Here is a 22,794-nt window from a genome sequence, read left to right as displayed (position 1 = left end):
TGGTGTCTTGTTTTTCAAAAAAAAAACTTTCGAAGTCGAACCCGCTTCACGCATGCCCGTGTCCACGAGTCTTTATGGCATAGCTGAGATCCTATACTTTTCGGATATTGTGAGTCTGACCCGAAATACTTATTCGAACCTATTTCAATATGCCAGGATCCAGATCCCATCGGTCCGGAATGGGTCAAAATCGGTTCCAAGCGGGCCCATTTTGACAGGTTGCCTGAACGAAGGCTGACGTGGGAGACAAAAATGACTGAAACACCCCTCACATCTGTCTAATTTCCATATTTCCACCACCTCAATCATAGCCGCGTTCTACGCGTCGGTTTTAGAAAGTCAAAATCACAGACAGCAACGAACTTCGTTTCAAGTTTTCAACCTTCTAACATTCCCGGCGCGCTTCTTCCGGGAGGACGGGAGGTTCTCTTATGTCCTTGACCATAAAATCAAGAGCATTATAGTCATTTTCTTTTAAAGCTCTCTCCGTTAATCTCAATTTCCGCCTGTAATTCCCATTACCCGATGTCCCGATCCAGGTTATTAAGTATAAATTGAATCCGTTATTTTTTTTTGGGTTAATCAGATAGCTAATCCTCTCCTCTCCGCTCCCTCTCTGTAAATTTCTTCGTCGTCCTCTCGAGGGGATGGCGTATCGGAGAAGACACTCCGGGAGATCATCTTCTTCGTCCTTTGCGGATGACGCTACTTCCTCGCCCTCTTGCGAAGACAGCTCGTTGTTGGCCGCTGCGGCGATCCGGGCGTCGTCCTTGCACCGCGACTCGTCTTTCTTATCGGCCGATGGAGAGCCTGTCCTCTCCTCGACCTACAGGGACTCGCCGAAACAGAGGGCGTCTCCAGCGCAGCAGGTCGGTTCTTCTCGTATTTTTTTCGGTTTCTATATCGTTTTGCGGCGGTTTTCAATAGAATCAGCGGAGATTTTGAGGGATCGCCCGGGGTTTTGTAGGGGTTTTTTATGGAATGCGGCGGAATTGATGAGTATTTCTTGGATTTGGGGTTTGGGTCGGGGATTTCAGTGATCAGGTCAGGATTATGGTTATTTTTTGTCTTTTCGGATTGTTAGATGGGAAATTTAAGCTGCGATTGTGTTCCTAATGGGAATGTTGATGATGCAAAACCAGATTGAACGTTTATAGGTTTTTTTGATGGATTTCAGGCGGAATTTTATGAGCATTGCGCAAATTTGGGATTTAGGTCTGGTTTTTTAGTGATCGGGTCAGAATTATGGTTTTTCCTCGTTTCGGGTTGATAGATGGGAAATTTAAGCTGCAATTGTGTTCCTAATGGGAATGTTGATGATTTAGAACCAGATTGAACGTTTTTAGGGCTTCTTATTTTCTTCTTCATCCGATCGTTTATCTCTTATGAAGTATCCTTTAGGATTGTGGATTATTAGAGCAGGATTCTTCATTATTTTTTCTTTTCTTTCTGAGAAACGAATCAGATGACTTTTCTCGTAGCTGTTCCATCTAATGCACGCATTCTGTACCCTATTAGAAACGATCCTTTATCATTTTCAGGGAAGCGGCGCGATCGTTTTGATTTTGTGATGCGTGGAAATATCCATTTATTTCTTTCTTGCGCTGAGTATTTTTCCATTTTTCTTGTGGACGATGATTTTTTTATGAAAAGATAGTGCATAAGACCATGTTGCATTCCATAAGTAGGTAAACGCACGTATGCTTCCATGATCGAAATGTGATCTTCAGGCAGATTTTGTTAAGGTGGATGTCAGTTTAGAATATGTAATTTAAATATATCACATCTACTGTTATCATTCATGCTAATGTTAGTCTCTGATGGATATATTGAATGGTTAGGAAGGTGCTATGAGATTTATATAATGAAACATTTTGGAGTTTGTTTTACTAGTTTGGATTGGTAATTTGGTAAATAGAGATAACGAGCATTAATTTTTTAGTTTTGCTCAACAGAGGGGGAATCAGATGTGAGGACAAATAAAGATAGAGGAATAAGCTTGTTTATGTTGAATTTCTAAACCCAGAAGTGCTGAGTGGTTCTACTGGAGCTGTATTTGATCTTTAACTGGTGCATTATAAATGTCTAGACTGTGGGTCTTGTTCAGTTATAGATACATACCAACTTCTGCATGAATTTCACTTGGACATGGCTGAATGTTGTGGTTATCTTTTGAATGTATGAATCAGTATATGTGAAAAAATGTCATTGTTTACATGATGTACTAACATCCAACATTAAGAATGGAAATCAAGGTTGGAAGTTGGAACAACTAATGGTTGTAACTAGTTCATCCATTTAGTGGTTGAGAGAATGGAAATTCCTTTTAACAAGAGAGGGCTTCTGTCGATGTCACATTGATATGGGGGTAGGGTCAATTTTATGAAATTTCCAATATGACTAGCATATAAGAGAATATAGAATGGGAGTCCAAATGGGGTATCAGTGCGGCAGGCTTGAAAGACAGCATGATCACTGCATCCATAACTTTTTTGTTAAAAGCTGGTTTGTTGTCAACTTTCAGTTAAGGTGATTGTGTATGCGATTCAGATGGGCAACAAGGCTGGCTGACTTGAACCTTGTTGATGGCCTGGGTGCATAAAGCAATTGTGATGACAAACTGCATAACTGTTGCAATGCTTGTGGCGTGTTTTACTTTTGACTCTAGTATTAGAAGTAATCTATTAGCTTCTACAAGTTTTTTTTCTTTCTTTCCTGTTTTTCAATACAAATTAGCATTGGATTCACCTAGTCAGCAAACCCATCCTGTTTTTTTTCTTTTTCACAGTTGATGGTGATTGTATGCTAAGAGCATTATGTTTCTTTTGAGCGCAGGAATCTACAGCATATGAATATATATCAATGAGAAATTTGAGTGATTCCAGATCTAGATTCTGGGGAGTTCTTGCTAGAAAAGCAAAAACCATCTTTGAGGAAGATAATGGTGCTCAGAAGACTGAAGCACTTGGCCGAGGCAGCCCCTGGATCTCTGAAGCCTCCACAGGTGCTCAGGTGTGAATTTTTAGCATAATGATGGTTGTCAACTTCCTGGTGCCAAATCTGTTTCACATCTTTTCAAATTTGTTTCTTCTGTGTAGAGTTTTGATGCTGCTTTTGACAGATAGTTGCTTGATATTACAATTATTTACTGTTGTGCTCCTAAAGGATGCATCTCATAGTTGCAGTTTCATCAGTCATATCAATCTACTGAGGTCCCTCGGAAGACAGAGAACCTTAGAATTCAGAAAGGTCTAGATGCCATTGCTTCCTCCCTCAATTACATTGGTGGGACAATTGGTAAATCCTTTGAGGTAAGTCATGAGACTGTTGGTATAATTATTTGATAAGTAATTTATTGCTTGTTCTCAACAATTCTTTTCTTAAATATATTGAAATTGGAATAAATCAGTTTTAAATATTTTTGATATGATCATTACCAAAATGTGAAATTTATATTTGTCAGATAAGATATTGTTTTCAAAAAAATACATGGGGTTTCTCTATAATAGAAAGTGATTGTCTGACTATGAAGAAAGGTTGAAAAGGGACTGCTGCACTTTAAAAAAACTTGGGTGCGGGGAGGGTTTATATTTTTAACAGTTTTAAGTTAACACTATGTGGATGTGTGTGCATTTATGTATTTATATCTATAATATAGATAAAACTGGACTTGGTTAGGGTTACTGAATCTACTTTTGGACAGAAATGGACCTCAGTGTGGTTGACTTCACCTAACACAAAGGAAGCTGTGTCCAAGTGTCGCACCCGCATGGGTGCGGGTGCAACACTGGTGCAGTGTTCTGTTAGAAGAGTCCGTGTTACATAGTTTTGTAGTTATGGTGGAGAATGACAAAGAAAAACTTTAAAACCAGTAGTAAACTTTAATCCATTGTATTAATTGTATTACTACAATCAGCAGACTCAGCATAACAGTATACACCATGAGCTCTAGCTGCAAGGCAGAGATAAGCAATTCTATGGTAGTATATTAAGCAAATAATCTGTAGAATAATGGTCATGTGCATCATCACACAGGCATATTGAAACTAGCCAACAGCTTAAATTACTTGACAAATATCTAAGAAAGTAACCAGAAGGTAAATAAGAGTGCCTATGTGTCAGTTATATGATCTATGATTAGATAGTAGGTCACCATCTTCAGTGTCAGAGTTACCTTTTTGGTTTCTCCACATTTCTCGATTGGTAGCACACATCCTCCTGAAACTGATGAAGCATGAGTGGTTGAGAAGAACATTTTAATGTTCATCAGATCCATGAACCTGGCTGCTCGGCTCATTGAAAAGATAGCAAGTAATAATGCATATATTATGTCTGTTATTGGATTTTATCTCATGTATGAAGTACAAAAGCAATGCAGTTATTTTCTCCCAAGGAGAAGCATTATATGTTTAACAGTTCCGAGTTCCTTATCCTTCCTATTGTGTAGAAAAGCTTGTACAGTCATCTCATATCTTCACTTCCCATTGATATTTTGTCCTCTTATCAGGAAGGTCTGACAAGAGTGGAAACGAAAGCTGTGGATATTATCTCAGACACTCGCAAGCTTCATATCAGGAGAAAAGGAAATGTTTCTGATACTCAGACACAGGAATCTCTCCATCCAGATGTTAAAAGTCTACGTATGCCTGCCATCAAAACCCCGTCTACACAAGCAGACTTTGAAACTCAACTGAAGGCATCTCGCGACGTAAGGTGGCAAATGTGTGTCGTCACTGAATTATGTGAAGAGCTTCCTATTTTTCTTCCATCTGCTTTTAATTATTTTACATTGCCTGCTGGCTTTATTTGTTTTTTTTCTATTCTGTTATTATTGTTGCTGCTAGTCTTTCTACTGTTGTTGTGAGGTTGTTGTTTGGTTTTTGGACATAGTAGATAGCAAAGTCTCTGCTTTATCCAATGGCAGGTTGCAATGGCCATGGCTGCAAAAGCCAAGCTACTGCTTCGAGAGCTAAAAACTGTTAAAGCAGATTTGGCATTTGCAAAGGAGCGATGCACCCAACTAGAGGAGGAGAACAAAATTTTGAGGGAGTCAACTGAAAAGGGAGATAGCCCAGAAGATGATGATCTAGTAAGTGTTTTTTTTTCTGAGAAACATGCCTGAAATTTTGGTCCAGGGGTCAACTTTTGCCTTCACAAAATCTGGTTCATGCACTTCGGATGTGGAAGGGATATTTGCATGTAAACCATGCACTATGCTCATCGGGATCAGATCGAGTTGCGTTAATCACTTTGATCTTCCATGTCATCTGGCAGTGTCACTGTTCATCCTATGGTTACTCTTTTCTCGTCTGAGTCCTCGGTTTGGTCAATGATTCACTAGCTTATCTCTCAACTATCATGGTTATATTGTGCAGATACGGCTTCAACTCGAGACACTTTTGGCTGAGAAGGCCAGACTGGCTCATGAGAACTCCATCTATGCACGTGAGAATCGCTTCCTGCGTGAGATTGTGGAGTATCATCAACTCACCATGCAGGATGTTGTCTACTTGGACGAAGGAATCGAAGAGGTGACGGAGGTGTGCCCGATAACCATTCCATTCGAGACAACCTTTCCTCCAGACGTTCAGGTGTCTCCCGACCCTCCTACCGCCCCATCATCCTCTCCTTCCCCAGGTGTGCCTCCAGCCTCTCCTGCTCCTTCATCACCTCCTCCTCCTCCATAGCCTCCTGCCCCTATTGCTTGATTCCAGAAAGCCAGTGTAAGATCTTCGTTTATGTACATTATTGCCATCATCTGAGGCAGCTGAAATATCTCTATTTATTTTCCTTTTTGCTTTTTGGGAGAGGGGGGGGGGGGGGTGTATAATGTATTAGCAGCGTTTGTTGCATTTTGTGTTTCAATTGTTACGTTATTGATGAAAAGCTTGAAATTTGTGGGATTTTATCAGTGAACAGTGATAAATCTGCTGGTTGTGTTGGTTTATATATATATATATATATATAAAAGCTTGTAGAGTGAGTGGTAGCTACTTGATCCATACGTACTTGATAAAAAAAACTTGATCTTGCTGAGCGTCCATCGTGCATGTACTGGACGCTCAGCATTTATTTGCAAAAACACTTAAAATTGACATTTAGTGGCACTCAAAACCGCCACTAAAAACAAAAAGAATACCAGGTGCATCCCGGATGACCTTTGGCGGCGGTTTTGTGCACCGTTAAAGTCCCAGTGGAAATGGGACCTTTATTGGTGCTTCAAAACCACCACTAAAGGTTTTATTTTTGCATCTTTTTTTTACTGTTTCTTGCATGCTGACCGTCCATCACGGTCAGCACGATCAAGTTTCATCAAGGACGTAATGGATCAAGTAGCTACTAATTTTCCCAAGCATGTAACCCCTTTAATCTTTGTTTTAAGATCCAAATGCAATTACAATTGTCTATGTGATTGCAAAATGGTGAATTGAATACTTGCACGATTGCTTGTACATAAACGTAGGGCATCTGATGAAAAAAAGATGCATGGCTTGTTCAGACTATCGTACCCAAAGATGGTGTCACGGGGATGGGTTTGTATGGTAGATCCGGATCATTTCACTGCCCCGGAATGTTGCGCCCCATATCTTGCGAACTAGCAAGCATCTCCGGTTTCTGGTTTTGTTTTCACAATTTTGCCAATTACACGATCGCGGAGTGGATTGACAGATGTATGCCATCCGCGAGGAGATGACAAAATACGTCATCAGAAAATAATTTTCAAATGTATGTCAGAAATATCATGGTTATTGTGAAAAAACATGATTTTTTGTCATGATATTTTCAAAAGCTGATATAATAATGCCGAGAAGAAATGCAATATTTTTAACATATGTAATAGTGCAAAAGTATCACATTTTTATCATGATATTAACTCTTCGAAAGTTTTTTGCAGTATTTTTATATTTTCATTTATACATTTGTGCCAATATTTTCTCAAGAATTTCCCGAGAAAGCCCAGATTTTTCAAAATGTTGCAAGACTTTCAGTCACCGAGATTTCCCAAGGTGGAGATTCGTGACATTGGTTCAAAGCAATGTTGTCAGTATCGGCCTGAATCCGCTTATTCCTATCTTATCCACACAAAAAAATCGATACCATACTAACCTGATTCGGCTATTTTTTAATAAATATAAGAATGCTTAAAATTAATTTTTTAATATTATTTTAATAGTTGTAACACGTGTCACATTTTGATTGACAATGTTTTTAATTGTTTTTTAGCCACGATTCACTCGAGAATCGGTATTGGCCAATTCAGGTGAATCGTTGGCCAAACAGATTCGATAGCCGATACAATTTTGACATTGGTTCAAAGTGTTCTGGATGTGTAAAGAGTCGTGAAGTTACTAAGCTAAAGGGACTTCATGAGCTCGAAATTCATGGGTCTGATGGTGGGCAAAAGGGACATGAGATTTTTACACCAACGAGCTAGCAAGTAAATTAAGTGGTTTTTGAAAAGTATAAAAAAAAAAGTGCATGATTTTGTATCTTAGAGTTTAAGGATGTCTCCATCATAATAAGTTGGGGTTGAACGTGGTGCTTGGACCTATTAAGATGGACAAAATAAAAAAAGGGTCACAAAAGGGAAAGCAGATCAGGTCATGCTGAACATGAGCTTTTTTGCTCATGCCAACATCGTGGCCGTCCATTTTGTATTTTGAAAAGTAGTCAACAGAACAGTTATATGCTACGTGCCCTTAATCCAAAATGCAAACAGACGGCCACGATGTTGGCATGAGCAAAAAGCTCATGTTCAGCATGACCTGATCTGCTTCCCACGAAAGGCTACGCAACAATGGCCGTGCAGCCCTAAAAGGGCTTGGCAGAGCGGGATGGAGCTCAGGCCGCTAAGCAGGCAGTCTAGGTTCAAATCCCATGGGTGTCATCCTTGCACAAGCCAAAGCATGGAAACTCCCTAGGAGCAAGCGGTAAGCCCACAAGGTTTTACGCTGCCAGGACAGATATCGTAAGTGCTGGCAGGCAGAGCCAGGGCGGCTAGATCTTTGATCCTGGGGGCAGTTTCTTTGTGTAAATATAAAAAAGCAAAACAATGGCCGTGCAAGGCATGCAATGAGAGAGAGCACACACACACCTAGTACTTTAAGTACAAGTATAGTATGATTATTATTATTATTTACCCATACACCTCACACGAGAGGCCGCCTTCGTACAAAATATGCCACCGTTTCCATTAGTCATTCAGGCGCTCTACAGCAGATATGATGCATATTAGATTGCCTTCTATTTAGCATGGAAAATTGCCACCTGCAGGCAGGAAAAAGAAAATACACCCCAATCCTTATGTCACAGAAGCATCATTAGAATAGCTGAAAGAACAGGCTCGTGGAACCGTCCCCAAATGATCTAAGATCCGCTGGTTTCACCAATTGCCTGCATAGAGGACATGTTCTTTCCCTCTCAAACCTGCAAACCAATGGCTTCTTTGTTCAAAATTGATTGATGCAACATGGAATGCTTAAACAATTTAATGCTTTTAGAAGTCAAGAGACATGAATGCACAAGCTGTAAAATGATGAAAACAGTAGCCGTTTATGCCGGAAGCATGCGAGAAGACTAAACCCACCATTCTGATACGCAATCTTCACAGAAGATATGTTTACAACGCAGTAGGACAGGAGTGTGCATCTTCTCCTGGCAGATAGCACAGAGATCGCCAGCTGCGTTGACCAGCATGTATGCTTATAAGTTGGAATATCATCCACTTGGAAAGATTATTCACCAAAAGAGACAAGATTTATGGAACATCGCACGTTATGCAAGCCACTTGAGGTTATTATCCTTCATCAGAGTTATTCTAGTATCACCTAGCATTCAAATACTGTTACAATATGACCCTTATCAATGGGGCATAACAGGAAGTAAACAAGCTGAAAAAAGTTAACAGGATGAAAGCCACAATCTCTTTCTCTCTCTCTCTCTCTCTCTCTCTCTCTCTCTATATATATATATATATATATATATATATATATATATATATATATATATATATATATATTCAAATCCTTATCGCGACTAAAAGGAGGGCCCATTAGTTGAAAAATATTGGTGACATATACTTTGAATCAAGATGCTAGATTCCAACTACCCAAACAGCATAAGCATACTAGATAAGAGCATAATCATTCTAACGGAAATACAAATTTTGCAAAGGCATGCAGCTGCGCCAACCAGAATGTCTAATAATATAATAAAAATTGTATCAAAATGTGGTTCCTACACAAGCTGGCAAGAATTTATTATAAAACTTTAGCAGATACACCAACATGAACCACATAAGAATTGTTATCCCCAAGAACAAAGAAAATTGTTGAGTTAAACATGATTTCCTAATCCCTATCGTTATGTCATCTTAATTATGCGAACTTGGGTTTAATTCCCAAGTACAGTCCCCAAAAAAAATCTGGTTAACCAAGATGGAATACATAAAATAGGATAAAAAGTCCTTAAATGAGTCACTTTGATGTGACAAGCAACAGATGCCATGTGACAACAGATGCACTTCATGACACTTCCATCTATGACTATGACTATGTACTGTTCATCTACTCTCAGCATCTAATAAAGCGTTTTTCTTGTCTTAGATTGGTTTCCAAAGAAAAATCAAAGTAAGAACAAGTTAATCAAACAACCAGCAATCTTTCAAACATTCTTACTTCTTACAGGTCAACTGCCACATTTTTTTAGCAAAAAGTTATTCAGCTAATCATTTACACTTCATATAAAAGCAAAATGAGGAGATATTGAAAGGACTGCTAACCTGTTCTGGTGTAGCATAAGACCCATAATGCACCTCTTTATGAGACAATGCCTTCAAAGCAGCAAAAAAGGATTGGACCTGGACAGGGGGAAATCATCAAGGCATAGGGGAATCAAATTATCCATCATTCATGCATTTCAGGGACGCCTTTTTGGCATGCATCTCTGAAAGGGAAGTGGAAATGTTATTACAAAAGAATGCAAAGTGACAGAAAAATAAAAGAGAAAACAAATTGCTGGAGAGAAAAGCTCATACCTTCTCCACAATTGATGTCAGCTTAAAGGTTAGGTATAATCCCGTTGTAAGGGATGAAAAGAGACTCCCATAATCTTTGTTCAAGAAGAATCTATACCAAACAGGAGTAGGTAGCAATGCACGGTACAACAGCAGACAATACTCAACTAAGGTAAGCATTTGACCCTGAAAAACCAAAAATGAAGAACCATAAGCACTTGATGAACAATTATTCAACTATTGCTAATAAAAATTTATCAAACAACATGATCCATAAGGAAGTCCAAAATTCAATAGAATGCAGTTAAATTACATGCAACAAAGGGTGGGTGTGAAAACAATGTGTACTCACTAATCCTAACAGAAAAAAAAGCCAAAACACCAATTTCATTATCACTAGAATTAGAAATATTTGATTCGCATTGCAGAATGCATGTTCTTGATCTAGAACAAAGCTCATAAAAAAGTCGATGGTTTGATTCACATTGCAAAATGCATGTTCCTGGTCTAGAACAGAGCTCATAAAAAAGTCGATGGTTCCAGCAACAAGAAAGGATCCTGTTTAACATGTGCTTGTGTGTACCACCACCAGAAATATCTTCTTGCTTCTTGTAAAATCTAAGACATATCATATATATACCTGCTTCCGATAATTGCGCCCTCTGCTATTCTTGTAGTAAACCAGTAACACGCATTTAAAAACCATTGCTGCCTGGCGAACCATGGTATCTGACAAAGGTAAACCAATAAAAAGCATATACTTATTTTAATGATTTGATGGGCTGGGAAAAGGTTAATTAGTAACATAAAAAATGAAATACATAGAAAGAAATTACAAGCACAAATCTGCACTGATGGTAAACATGTATGTAAGACCAAGTCCATACCATTCACCACAATGATAAATATAGCACGCCAAAATGGTGGTATTGATTTTGGAGGAAGCATGACAAGTGGGTACAGCAGGTCATCATTTCTATACCACCAATAGACCCCAACAACATGAAGCATAAACACCAGTGTGATGCCAATAAGAACAGAAACTTTCCTCTCGCCCTGAAAAAAGAGAAAAAGAAAAATAGGATTCAACGTTATGCAAAGCAACTTCAATGTCATGACTGAATGTGTCTTTCTTGGGAAAAGCCACACTTCGAGTATGATGAACTAATGCCACTTGAAAAGTATCAGAGGACAGCAGAACTAGCTTATAGTGGAGAGTTTTAGAATCCAACAAAAAATGTGAAAGAGCATATTACCAATTTGGAGTAACTACTGAACACCCTTTAATAAATCAAGCAATATAATGAACATTAAATGTTCTTAAAGTATAAAAGACCTTTATCAAAAAATCTTAAACAACCAAGCAACCAGATCAACAATTTATCATAATCCAAAATTGTCTGGAAAAAATAGTCCCCTGAACAATTTATAAGGAATACACTTACTAAAGATTGAAAAGTTTTATATTGTTTTTCCTTGCCTGGAGTGGAAAAGTTAGAGGAACCACTGTCCAAATACAAATTAAAACAGTTTTCAAATAAAATATAATAGTGACAGTCACAACCTTCAGTCATTTGAAACTTGCAAATTGCAGAGTTTCAATTGAGAGAGAGAGAGAGTAATTTCTAGGTTAATTCAGGTCCAAAAGGAAAAAGGAAATAGAGAGCGAAGGTTACAATCTTTAACATTTGCAACTTGCAAGTCACAGCTTTGTCATGTAATTTACTCTAATCATCCTAAAGGCATCATCTTTATTTACACGTGGTTAAGACTTTCTTAAATTCATGAGACTACAAAACAAAACCAGTGAAGTTGCTCATCCACTTTGCACCAGAAGGAGATAATCCAGCCTCTTCAATAGAGAAATAAAGTAGCATATATCATACATCAACGAAAGGCGAGGCAAACAAGAACATCGATAGTTAGAAAACTAAAACCAAGAAATAACTTTATTCTTTTGTCCACCATTAATAAAAATAACACCATATGCTCAGGAAAATTTTTGTTTAGATGGTAAAGATTTCCTCTACTAACTTGTCTGCTAGAGAAACTTGGGGAGGTTTTCATACGTTATCTTTTCCCCAATATCTATGTGGTTTAATAGCTAAATTTCCTTTTGAAGGCTTTCAGCTGTAAGATGAAACCCCTATAAAACCTCTCCATGTCAAAAGAAAATAAAAGACAACAGTACGAACATAACAATAGTAATTATTAATGAGCCAAATAATAATCAAAGTATGAGCAATAACTACTTACGACCATCTCATCTTTCTTACATGTATCACAAAACAAAACCAAGCAGGCAAGAAGGTAAAGTACCTTCAGTGCTGTTTGTTTCCGTAGAATATCATTTGACTTTATCATAACTGCAGCAGTCCAAAATGTGACAAAGAAACCTGCAAGTCCTTCCAACGAAGGTAATACATCACAAATTCATAAATATACATATCCACAGAAATTGAGACCAACAACAACAACAACAACAACAACTATGCCTTCATCCCAAAACAATTGGGGTCGGCGATATGAACCAACAAAGAAAATCATTATGGGTCTTCCACATGAATCCTTTTCCTCCATTCATTTCTATCCAATGCCATGTCCTCGGTGAGGTTCAAAGCATTCATATCCTTTCTTATCACCTCCATCCATGTCTTCCTAGGTTTACCCCGACCTCTTTTAACTAATATATTTTCCCATTTCTCCATCCTTCTAACTGGAGCATCATTAGGCCTTCGTCGAATATGTCCAAACCACCGTAAACGATTCTCTCTCATCTTATTTTCAATGGGTGCAACGCCTACCTTCTTACGTATCTCCTCGTTCCGAATCTTATCTTTTAGTGTATTTCCACACATTCATTGAAGCATACGCATCTCAGCTACACTCATTTTTTGAATATGATGTCTCTTGGCAGCCCAACATTCCGTACTATATAGTAAAGCGGGCCTAATAGTCGTCCTATAAAACTTTCCCTTCAACCGCAATGGCATTCTACGATCGCACAACACTCCAGTTGCACTCTTCCATTTCATCCACCCAACCTTTATCCTATGATTTACATCTCCATCAATTTCTCCATACTTTTGAATGATAGATCCCAAATATTTGAAAGAATCATCCACCGGTATTTCGTGCTCACCAAGCTTCACTACACTCCCATCACTACTTCGTTGCTTACTAAATCGACATTTCATGTATTCTGTCTTACTCTTACTCAACTTAAAACCTCTTGCTTCCAATGTCTGTCTCCATAATTCTAGCTTAGCATTAACCCCAGCTCTAGACTCATCAATCAAAACAATATCATCAGCAAACAACATACACCACGACACATTTTCTTGAATTGATCTCGTAAGCTCATCCATCACTATAGCAAATAGGAAAGGGCTTAAAGTAGATCCTTGATGTAACCCAACCGTTATAGGAAAATTGGTTATCACCCCTCCACAAGTGCGGACATTGGTTACTACTCCTTCATACATATCTTTAATTATACTAATGTACTTGAGAGAAACACCTTTCTTCATCATTGTCCACCAGAGAACGTCCCTAGGTACTCTATCGTAAGCCTTCTCCAAATCAATAAAAACCATATGCAAATCTTTGTTCCTCTCTCTATTTCTCTCAATAAGTTGTCTAAGAAGATGTATAGCTTCCATAGTTGATCTTCCAGGCATAAAACCAAATTGATTCTCCGATATCATGACAATCTTCCTCAACCTAGACTCAATCACCCTCTCCCAAAGTTTCATAGTATGACTCATGAGTTTTATACCACGATAGTTTGTGCAATCTTGTATATCACCCTTATTCTTATATAGAGGCACCAAAGTACTCTTCCTCCACTCATTAGGCATCTTATTTGTCCGCCAAATCTTGTTAAAAAGATTTGTCAACCATTCTAAACCTTTCTCTCCCAAGCATTTTCAAGCCTCGATAGGTATACCATCTGGGCCAACTGCCCTTCTTGATTTCATTTTCTTCAAAGCCTCTGCAATTTCTTTCTTTTGAATCTTGCGCATGAAGTCACGATTCATCTCATGAAAAGGAATTGAAAATTCTCCAAGATCCTGAGCATGTCTTTCATTAAATAGCTTATCAAAATAATTTTTTCATCTCTCCTTAATCTCCTCATCTTTGACTAAAACCCTTTGCATTTCATCTTTGATACATCTAACCATACCCAAATCCCTCGATTTCCTATCTCTCATCTTTGCAAGCCTATAAATATCCTTCTCACCCTCTTTGGTATCCAACTTGTCATAAACCTCCTTATATACCTTATCCACAGAAATTGAGACCATGTACACAAAATTAATTTCTAAAGCGAGATGCAAAACCAATTTCCTTGAGTGATATCAAAGTCATGAGACAACCGTGGGAGAATTAAATATCCATCCATCAGGAAGGCAAAAGGTTCAATGTTTCTAGGCTAAAGAGTCCGGATCCTTAAACGAAACAAGGGCAGATCAGCGTGCAATTAGAGAACAGTGAGACAAAGGAAAAGAGGCTCCTCTTTATCATGGCCTTCATTCCCCTCTTCCCGCAACATCAACCATGTAATTGGTTTTCCAGAGGATTTCCAATTCAGTAATGGATAAGAATATGTCAAAGCATCCTCCTTACCACCAGCACCAAGATGGATTATATCAAGGATTCATGATTTATCTTTAAAGGAAATCATGTTCCACAATTCCCAAGTCAATAGAGAATCCAAAGAACCAAACAATAATCCTACCTCTAAGTTTTGCACAAAAACCGAGTCACATTGGCCAACCAAACCTAAACTTACTTCATTTCAGGCTCAGAATTGGAAATAGTTCCCCAAGGAGGTAGTTAAAGATGCCCTCAAAACAAACTCCCATCTTTCTACGAACCAATTCATTCGCGGCATATGGTTGCTGCAAGTTTAATTATATCTCAACCATGTAACTCAGAACTAGTGGGGTGCACCACCTATTCCATATCCAAAAGAATGCCTTAAACACGATCAACATCATTGAATCAAGCTGAAGATAAACATATATAAGATCATATCACTCAAAAATACTAATTGCCGAATTCCACCATTCAAAAACACCATTTCAACTCTAGCTTAGTCTCCGTATCTTCGCCAACCAAGTACACTTGTTGCTAAATTTTTCGAATCATGGGCACATAAACGATTAATGCAGAATCTCCGGGCATGAAAAGAAAACAGAAATCAAACACGAGAGTGGAGATAAAACGAAAACAAGAACAATGAACAACCGAAGAATGGTTACCTTGCAAATGCTGCCGAATGAAGACTACCAACAGAAGAAGGGTGAACGGCAAAATCTGCTCTATCCACCGCGCCAACTGCTGGATATCGTATCTCTGGTACGACGAGTCTCGTCCGTTCGGCGATGCTGCCGCCCCATTCGCGCCCTCTCCCTCCGCACCTTCGTCGGACGATCCTCCCGCCGCTACAGGCGAAGACGGCGGCGGCACCACCTCTCCGACCCCGCCCGGCAACGTCCCTGCCCGCCCATCGCCCGGCACCCTCCGGGGCTCCACCTCCTCGCCCCCGATCCCCGCTGCCTCCACCGCAGCAGAAACCCGGACGTGCTCCTGCTCCCCGGCGCCAATTATCCTGATCGAAATCTCCGCCCCACCGCCACCACCATTGGTGGGCTCGTCCGGGCCCTCCCGGAATCCCAAGAGAGGGCCGCCGCTGCCGACACCGGTGGGGACCAAGGGCTCCGCCTCCTGGTGAGGCGATCGGGCGCGGAATAATCGAGCAACGCTGAGAGGGGCGCCTGGATGAAATTGGCTGAGGGGAAGTGGACACCGTAGCGCCTGGAACCAAGGCCGACAGAGGTCCGGTAGCTCTCGGGGTTGCTCCCCCAAGAAGAGTCCATCCCACCCACCACCCAAAAAAGGAAAAGGGAGGGGATAGAAACTAACCCTTGCCCTAAATTGAGAAGATTGTTATGTACCTAGAAGAAGAAGAAGAAGAAGAAGAAGAGTTCGAGAGCGTTATAGAAAAGAATGGAGGGAAGAGAGAGCTAACACCCTCTAGAGGTATAGACCGTACATAAGGGGTAGAGACCGTACAGAAGGACGGCATCGAGGGAAGGATTCAGATATAGTGAGAGAGAGAGAGAGAGAGAGGCAAAGTTTGCCGGAGGGATCTGAATAAAGTTTTTCTTTTTCACCTCTCTGTTTTCATTTTTTCTGTATTGTTCTTTTTCTTTTATAATTACACGACCAGATGGATCAAAAAAGCCCTCACCGGCGTCGGCTTTGCCTGCCTTATTTACGAGAGTCCGAATCTGGTGCAATATGATTGCATGCACAAAAATTTGTAATCACCCTTCATCAGGTATTGGGTCCCACACCTGACAGGCCCTGTCCCTAAGATGGAGGGCGATCATGTGGCACCTGATCTTTTTAATATTTATGAGATTACACTTTATCTTTTCATGGTCGCTGTCCGGGCAGCATAAAACTAACTCCCTTGGCTTATTACACCTTCATCTTTGGAGTTTTTCAAATTCATCTCTCTCTCTCTTTCATGTCTTATGTGATTTTTTTAAATGCCCTAAGGCTTCATCATTTATTCAGATTTTTAGACAACGCTGACCTCTAGAATATCGGATCGGAAAAACATGTGTTAGCCGTAGTATATTATAGAATATTTGTGATTATGATATCAAAGTCTAAAAATTTGCAATTTACATGAAGATGGACACGAAATTAAAGAAAGAAAATGAGTAGTAAGACTCAATGCAAGCTCCATCATTTATTGCTAATCTCTGAGAGCAAAAAAATCAGCCCATGAAGTTTTACGTTGTCAGCTCTGTGTAAATATAAAAAACAAGCTCGTTGGTTTGCTATACAAAACCAAATTCAAGAGCTAAGCTCATCAAAAAGTTCACAAGCTCTCGCTTAAGGCATGTTTGAATGGCAGTGCATCGATCACTTTGGGGAGCGGGGGGTGGGGGCTCCACACTTGCATATTGCCGTGGGGTCCACAAAAAGGCATCTGGTTTCACGTGTTCCTCTATTTATTTATTTTTAAAGGAAGAAAAAAAACAATTTTTAGGGAGAGAATTTTTTGAGGGAAAAGAATATTTTTTTTTGTGTTGAGGTAGGTTTCACGTGTTCCTCTTCAAACCCACTCTATGTCACGCAACTTAAATGCACCCTTGATGTGATGCATACTTATACTTTTATGAAACTGAAAACATATATGAACTTTGTACTGCCCTATTAATGATATGTGTTTGGGATGAAGGAAGAATGGCACTTTCTCTTCTCGACCTTTCTTTTTTCTCTTGTTTGTTTACCAAGATAATCATCAAGCATTCATGCCAAAGAAAAAGATTACCATTATTAGTCAAGAAGGTGATTTACTTTACATGGAGGGACAATGCATCTTTATCTCTCTCTTTATATATATATATATATATATATATATATATATATATATATATATATATATATATATATATATATATATATATATATATATATATATATATATATATATATATTAAGGGGGGTCATTTAACCAAAAGAAGGTCCAAAATCTACGACCAATGATGGTGGGAGGACTTCCTTTCTCCTCCCTTTCTCTAATGTTTGAGTGTTTTTTATATATTTGTTCTTTATAATTTATTTAGTAAAAAATATACCTTACATGATTTTACCGCATCTAAACATGTTTTTCGAAATGTCAAAAATTGATGGCTCACAATGCATTTAAAACTTTACAATATAAAGTGTGGTGGGGCATTGATCTTTAATTAGTGCCTTTAAAAATGCATCTAAATATTAAAATTTCATAATTAAAAATATGTTGCTTACTAAATAAATAATAAAAATCCAACATGTAAAGTTTGTTCTATGAAAAACTCAATCATTAGAGAAGGAACACCTTCAATCATTGTAGATTTTGAACTTGGATGGTCCTCTCCCCCCATCTCTCTCTTTTTCTATCTCTCTATATATATTAGTAATGATATGGTCGAAACACCTACTCCCACCCAATAGAAAGCTTCAATTTTTTAAAATTTGAGTGTTTTTTCATTGATCAGGCCCTATAGATATGATTTATAATCAATATTTAAGGAAAAACAAGTTTTGGATAATGTGATTAAGGCATACATGTAGGGTTTTTAAGATCTTCAAAAACCAACAACTCGCAATGTACCAAAATTTAATGACGTAAAAAAACTTATTTTGATGTCCAAAAAACATGATGCAAAATATGATTCCTATCAAATGTTTGAGAAGAAGATGCAACCTACAACCATGAATTCTAGTAGATGGGAATAGGTGCTCTCAGAGCACAGGTGCTCTCAGAGCACCAGAGCATTACTCTATGTATATTCTACAATTGCTTGTACTTACAATCAACTTAGCAAAACCCCTTTCTTTTCCTTTTGTTGGTATAACTTATAGATGTGATCTATGTGCTTTGTTTAATCGGAATTGGCCTTAGATTGCCAGAACATGTGCACAGTTTTGTTTTTTTTTAACAAAAATTGAAGTAAGTGCACCAAAATTTTTCAACTCAAAAACACTTTTTTTTCATAAAAAAAAATATGATTCACTGATGGTTCTCCACTAAATCGACCATGCTGAATACATCTACAAGGTTAAATAGAGTACCCCCTTCTCATCTGTCTAGATCCTCTCTTTTTTTTTCCTGCAATGGGGGCTCGCTTTCTATGGACTCAACTAGATTGCAGTACAATCAATTGTAGCAAATATATATATACCCAATGTATTAAGCATTGTGTGCCTTTCATGGTAACATCAGTGAATTGTTTGTTACATAAGGAATGTTTGTTTCTACCAACTTCATTAGAAAATGATATCTTTTTATATTTACAAGGAAAAACCACCTCCAAAATCAGATGCCCTATTTATGGTCACTGTCCTGACAGCATAAAATTTCGTGGGCTTTGCAGTGTATGTATGATAATGAGTTTTGATATTTGTAGGTATATGGCCCAATTATTTTTAAATTCAGAGGGATTGGCATCCTTTCTCTGGGATTGTCCCACATGGGAGTTGATAGGAGATATTTTATTTGAAAATGATAGCTTCTGGCTATTTATTTCATATGTAGTGACCTAATCTTAATTTTTTTTTAAATCAACTATTAGCCAAGCGAATACCAAATACATCCCAGTAGGAACCTATTTTAGTATTTTACGAATAAAAATAATTTTCTAGTTTTTCTCCATAAGGAAACGCTAGGGGAGCCCCCCTAAGCATTTCTAGTTATTTTGCCACTTTTCCACGATACGGCAAAGCTTATTTTGTTAAAGAAAGCTATTAAATTAAAAAAAAAAATGCAAGAGTTTTTCTTTCTTTATTACACAGCTAAAAAAATTTGTTAAAATCATATCACAATGCAATAAATATGCAAAATTTAAAAGTAAATTGAGTTCATCGCATATTAACTTCTGGCAAAAATTTCATGACAAATTTATTGCCTATATTTATAACTATCACATCATACATGCGTGCACACGCGCATGCAAGCACACATGTGTGTGCACACGTATATACACGTTCATAATCATGCATTTACAAACATGTAGGACTTGGGTATGATCCTCGTTGGATCCACAAGGGGGGTTGTTTTCCCTTGGCCTAGCAAAAAAAAAAAATTTTACTTCAATAGGTTAGTGCAAAGAGACAGCTCTACATGGGCATTACCCCCTTGCGTAAGCCGAAGCTTGGCGACTTTCTGGGCTCGTGGGATAAGCCCTCGGAGTTTTACACTGACATGTTTAGAGACTGTAAATATGGCAGCCTGAGCAAGTGCGGCTAGGTCTCTGCGCCTGAAGCGGTTTCTCCGAGTAAAAAAAAAAGAGAGCTCTACAAAGTCAAGTGAAACCAAACTTGGTGCATCCGAACCTTTAGTCTTTTTTCTACTTATTGCTAGGAATGTTGATCAATACAAGTCTAAGCAAGTTTATCTTGGAACAAGCTCAACTAGCTTGATTTATGAATAACCCTTTTAATGGCATCTGATTTGTGGTGAATCACTTTGGACCACCTACAGCCCAAAGCAAAGCCCGGTCCATGGACACATGAAAACCTGATTTGATCTAATTGGGTTTGACATGACAGTCCCATTGTGTTGTTGACCCAAATTTAGGTCAGAAGCACCTACGCCAAATTATTGAGTTTGAACTCTGACTGGCTACCTCATCTTGTTTCAAATCCGTCCATCTTAATATTGTCTTATTTGGTGTTCATGCTTGTTAAAAACATAATTAACTTTAATCATCTATCATACCACCGTGGGGTCGCCCATGTGGCCAGCAGGGTGGTATTGACCAGTCAGATAAAGAAGGATAAAGATAAGGCAGTCTAACTCAAATGAAGTTGTTACGAGTGCTGATATTGCTGCAGATGATCTCAATCCAACTGCAGTTGCTCCCAATCCAAATGAAGCTGTTACGTGAACTGAAGATAGACTCTGTAACAACCAATCTATAACAGACTTAATATGATAATGATCAGATTGAGCTTGGATTATGTAGATTTGTTATCTTCTGTAACTGTAAGAGTAAAAACAGAATTATAAGACACGAACATATAAATTCATGTGTACCTGCAATATTCAATAACAAGAGTTGAAACATTTTGCAGACTTCCAAAACTTCTCCTTTCTTGTTATGGTATCAGAGCCATGACAGAAATAGAGTATGTTATTCCACCTGTGATCAAAAAATGGCCTCTTCTGCCCCACCTAAAGCTCTTGCACCATTTCAGCCATTCTTCTTTTATCCATCCACATTAAACGTGGGGAATTTCGTCTCTCTCAAGTTAAGTCAATCCAACTACTTTCTATAGAAGACTTAAATTCTGGGATTGATAGAAAGTTAGGATCTCCTTGGCTTTATCAATGGTGAAACCCTTATGCCGCTGCCACTCATCAGCTCCCCTACACCTGAACTTCCTAAAAAAATGTCAGAAAAACCCGATGTTCAGGGCTTGGAAAAAGTCTGATTGGCTCTTAAAGGGATAGATTACAAGCACTCTATCCAAAGAGGTTTTTGGTCTAATCGTAGGCCAAGAAACTGCCGCTCAAGTCTGGGTTACCTTAGGAGAGTCATTTGCCCTTGACTCCCATGAAAGAGAATGTTACCTAACTAAAAAACTGTAGATGTATCACCAATGAAACTCATCTATATCTGACTATATTAGAGGTTTTAAGAACATTTGTGACTAGTTAGCAGCGATCGAAAAAACAGCAAGTGATCGATCAAAGGTTTTCAATCTCCTGAATGGCATTGGATCTGGTTACGAGTCATTCGTTACCACTATGCTGAAGCCGCCCACTCCATCATGTAGAGAGATCATCTCCCTCCTTCGAAGTCACGAAACAATGAGGAGTTTCTATGTGGTTGAACATTCAGAGCCCGTGAACAACAATATTGCCTTCTTTGGGCAGTGACGAGGAAGAGGCGGTCCCAACAAAAGGTTCTCTTCAAGAGGAAAAAGATTTACTCAATTTGAGCAAAAGGCCTCACGCCAAGGAGCTAGAACCAATGAAAATAATAGCCAGAATGCGACTAAGCCTCCACAATAGGCAAACCAAGCCAACAACAACCAGGATGACCATGCATGCTTCCCGAATACTGGTGCATCCTATCGCATGACGTCAAATCTAGGTAAAACTTCAAAACCTTATCAAATATGAACGAAGCAGGTTATATGTCCCCCCCCCCCTTTGAACAGGGCATCTCATGCTCGGGGGTCCCAAAAAGCACCACATATTTAAGTCTGTGTGTCTCGTATCCCCATGTTTGTCAGCATTAATTAGCATTGGAGTTTGATGTGATTGCAAAGACTTAAGTACCCTCTCCTCTATTGGTGCCAAAAAAAATAACGATTCTAGAAAAGGAGTGATTGTAAAGACTTAAGTGCCCCGAAGATGATTATTTAAGACTCAGTCTCTGCACTGCAGGATTATCCGAGAAAGAAATCTCTTCTGGAGGAGACCATGAACATCAACCCTCTCACTCTATCTCTCTCTTCTCTTTCTGCTTCTGTGCACATCCAGCAGAAGATCCTACATTGCTCCATCAAGCACCGACTGACCTGCACATTGACTGTTGTAGAGCCTGATTCATAGTTTTTACCCTTACAGGAGGAGGGTTTGGGGGCTCCTCCCAGCGTGGGTAGCATCATTCAACTAAATGAGTTGTGGAACCTGATTCAAAGTTTTTTCCCTTACAGGAGGGGGGTTTGGGGGTTCCTCCCAACGTGGGTAGCATCGTTCAACTTGATTCGTTGTTGAGCTTGATTCAGAGTTTTTGCCCTTATAGGAGGGGGGTTTGGGGGCTCCTCCCAGCGTGGGTAGCATCGTTCAACTTGATTCGTTGTGGAGCCTAGTTTAGAGTTTTTGCCCTTACAGGAGGGGGGTTTGGGGGCTCCTCCCAGCGTGGGTAGCATCGCTCAACTTGATTCGTTGTGGAACCTGATTTAGAGTTTTTGTCCTTACAGGAGGGGGGTCTGGAGGCTCTCCTCCGGCGCGGGTTTCATATAATTTTTTTGGGGCCTTATATAAATTTTTTATTTTCTTTCCCTCTTTTAACTATCGAAAAAGAGCAATAAAGCGATTTGTAGTGTCTTCCGCAAATCACTATAGCGATTTGTAATGTTATTCAGTAAGCAAATCGTTGTAAATCGCTACCTAAATTATGACCAACTTGTCATGGTCATATCTCCCTAACCGGAGGTCATATTCCAAATCCGTAAAAAGTGGTGTATTTTTTATT

The 22,794-nt window shown here is 38.9% G+C and overlaps 2 protein-coding genes across 3 annotated transcripts; one reads left to right on the top strand and one right to left on the bottom strand.

Annotated features, from left to right (window-relative positions):
- The first annotated feature begins 586 nt into the window (after positions 1-586).
- LOC149846326 (uncharacterized) lies at positions 587-5,846 on the top strand. Of its 2 annotated transcripts, none has more exons than XM_089997948.1 (6): positions 587-869; positions 2,836-3,012; positions 3,186-3,311; positions 4,508-4,708; positions 4,925-5,089; positions 5,376-5,846. In XM_089997948.1, exons 1-6 carry the CDS (start codon positions 648-650, stop codon positions 5,685-5,687), a joined length of 1,203 nt encoding a protein of 400 aa, XP_089854074.1. In that variant the 5' UTR covers positions 587-647; the 3' UTR covers positions 5,688-5,846. The 2 variants fall into 2 exon arrangements, with proteins under 2 accessions (XP_089854074.1, XP_089854073.1); XM_089997947.1 differs by having other exon boundaries at positions 3,180-3,311.
- Positions 5,847-8,102: 2,256 nt separating this feature from the next.
- Positions 8,103-15,922, bottom strand: LOC149846325 (uncharacterized). The gene is made up of 8 exons (XM_089997946.1): positions 15,283-15,922; positions 12,335-12,420; positions 10,903-11,071; positions 10,656-10,744; positions 10,037-10,201; positions 9,775-9,859; positions 8,588-8,702; positions 8,103-8,427 (listed from the first exon to the last, which is right to left on the bottom strand). Exons 2-8 carry the CDS (start codon positions 12,377-12,379, stop codon positions 8,322-8,324), a joined length of 774 nt encoding a protein of 257 aa, XP_089854072.1. The 5' UTR covers positions 12,380-12,420; positions 15,283-15,922; the 3' UTR covers positions 8,103-8,321.
- Positions 15,923-22,794: the final 6,872 nt, after the last annotated feature.

This window comes from Nuphar pumila, chromosome 2 (assembly GCF_984573655.1).
Source record: "Nuphar pumila chromosome 2, dmNupPumi1.hap1.1, whole genome shotgun sequence".
NCBI lineage: Eukaryota > Viridiplantae > Streptophyta > Magnoliopsida > Nymphaeales > Nymphaeaceae > Nuphar > Nuphar pumila.
Note: the sequence above shows the minus strand (reverse complement) of the source record. Positions and strands in the feature narration are given on the sequence as shown.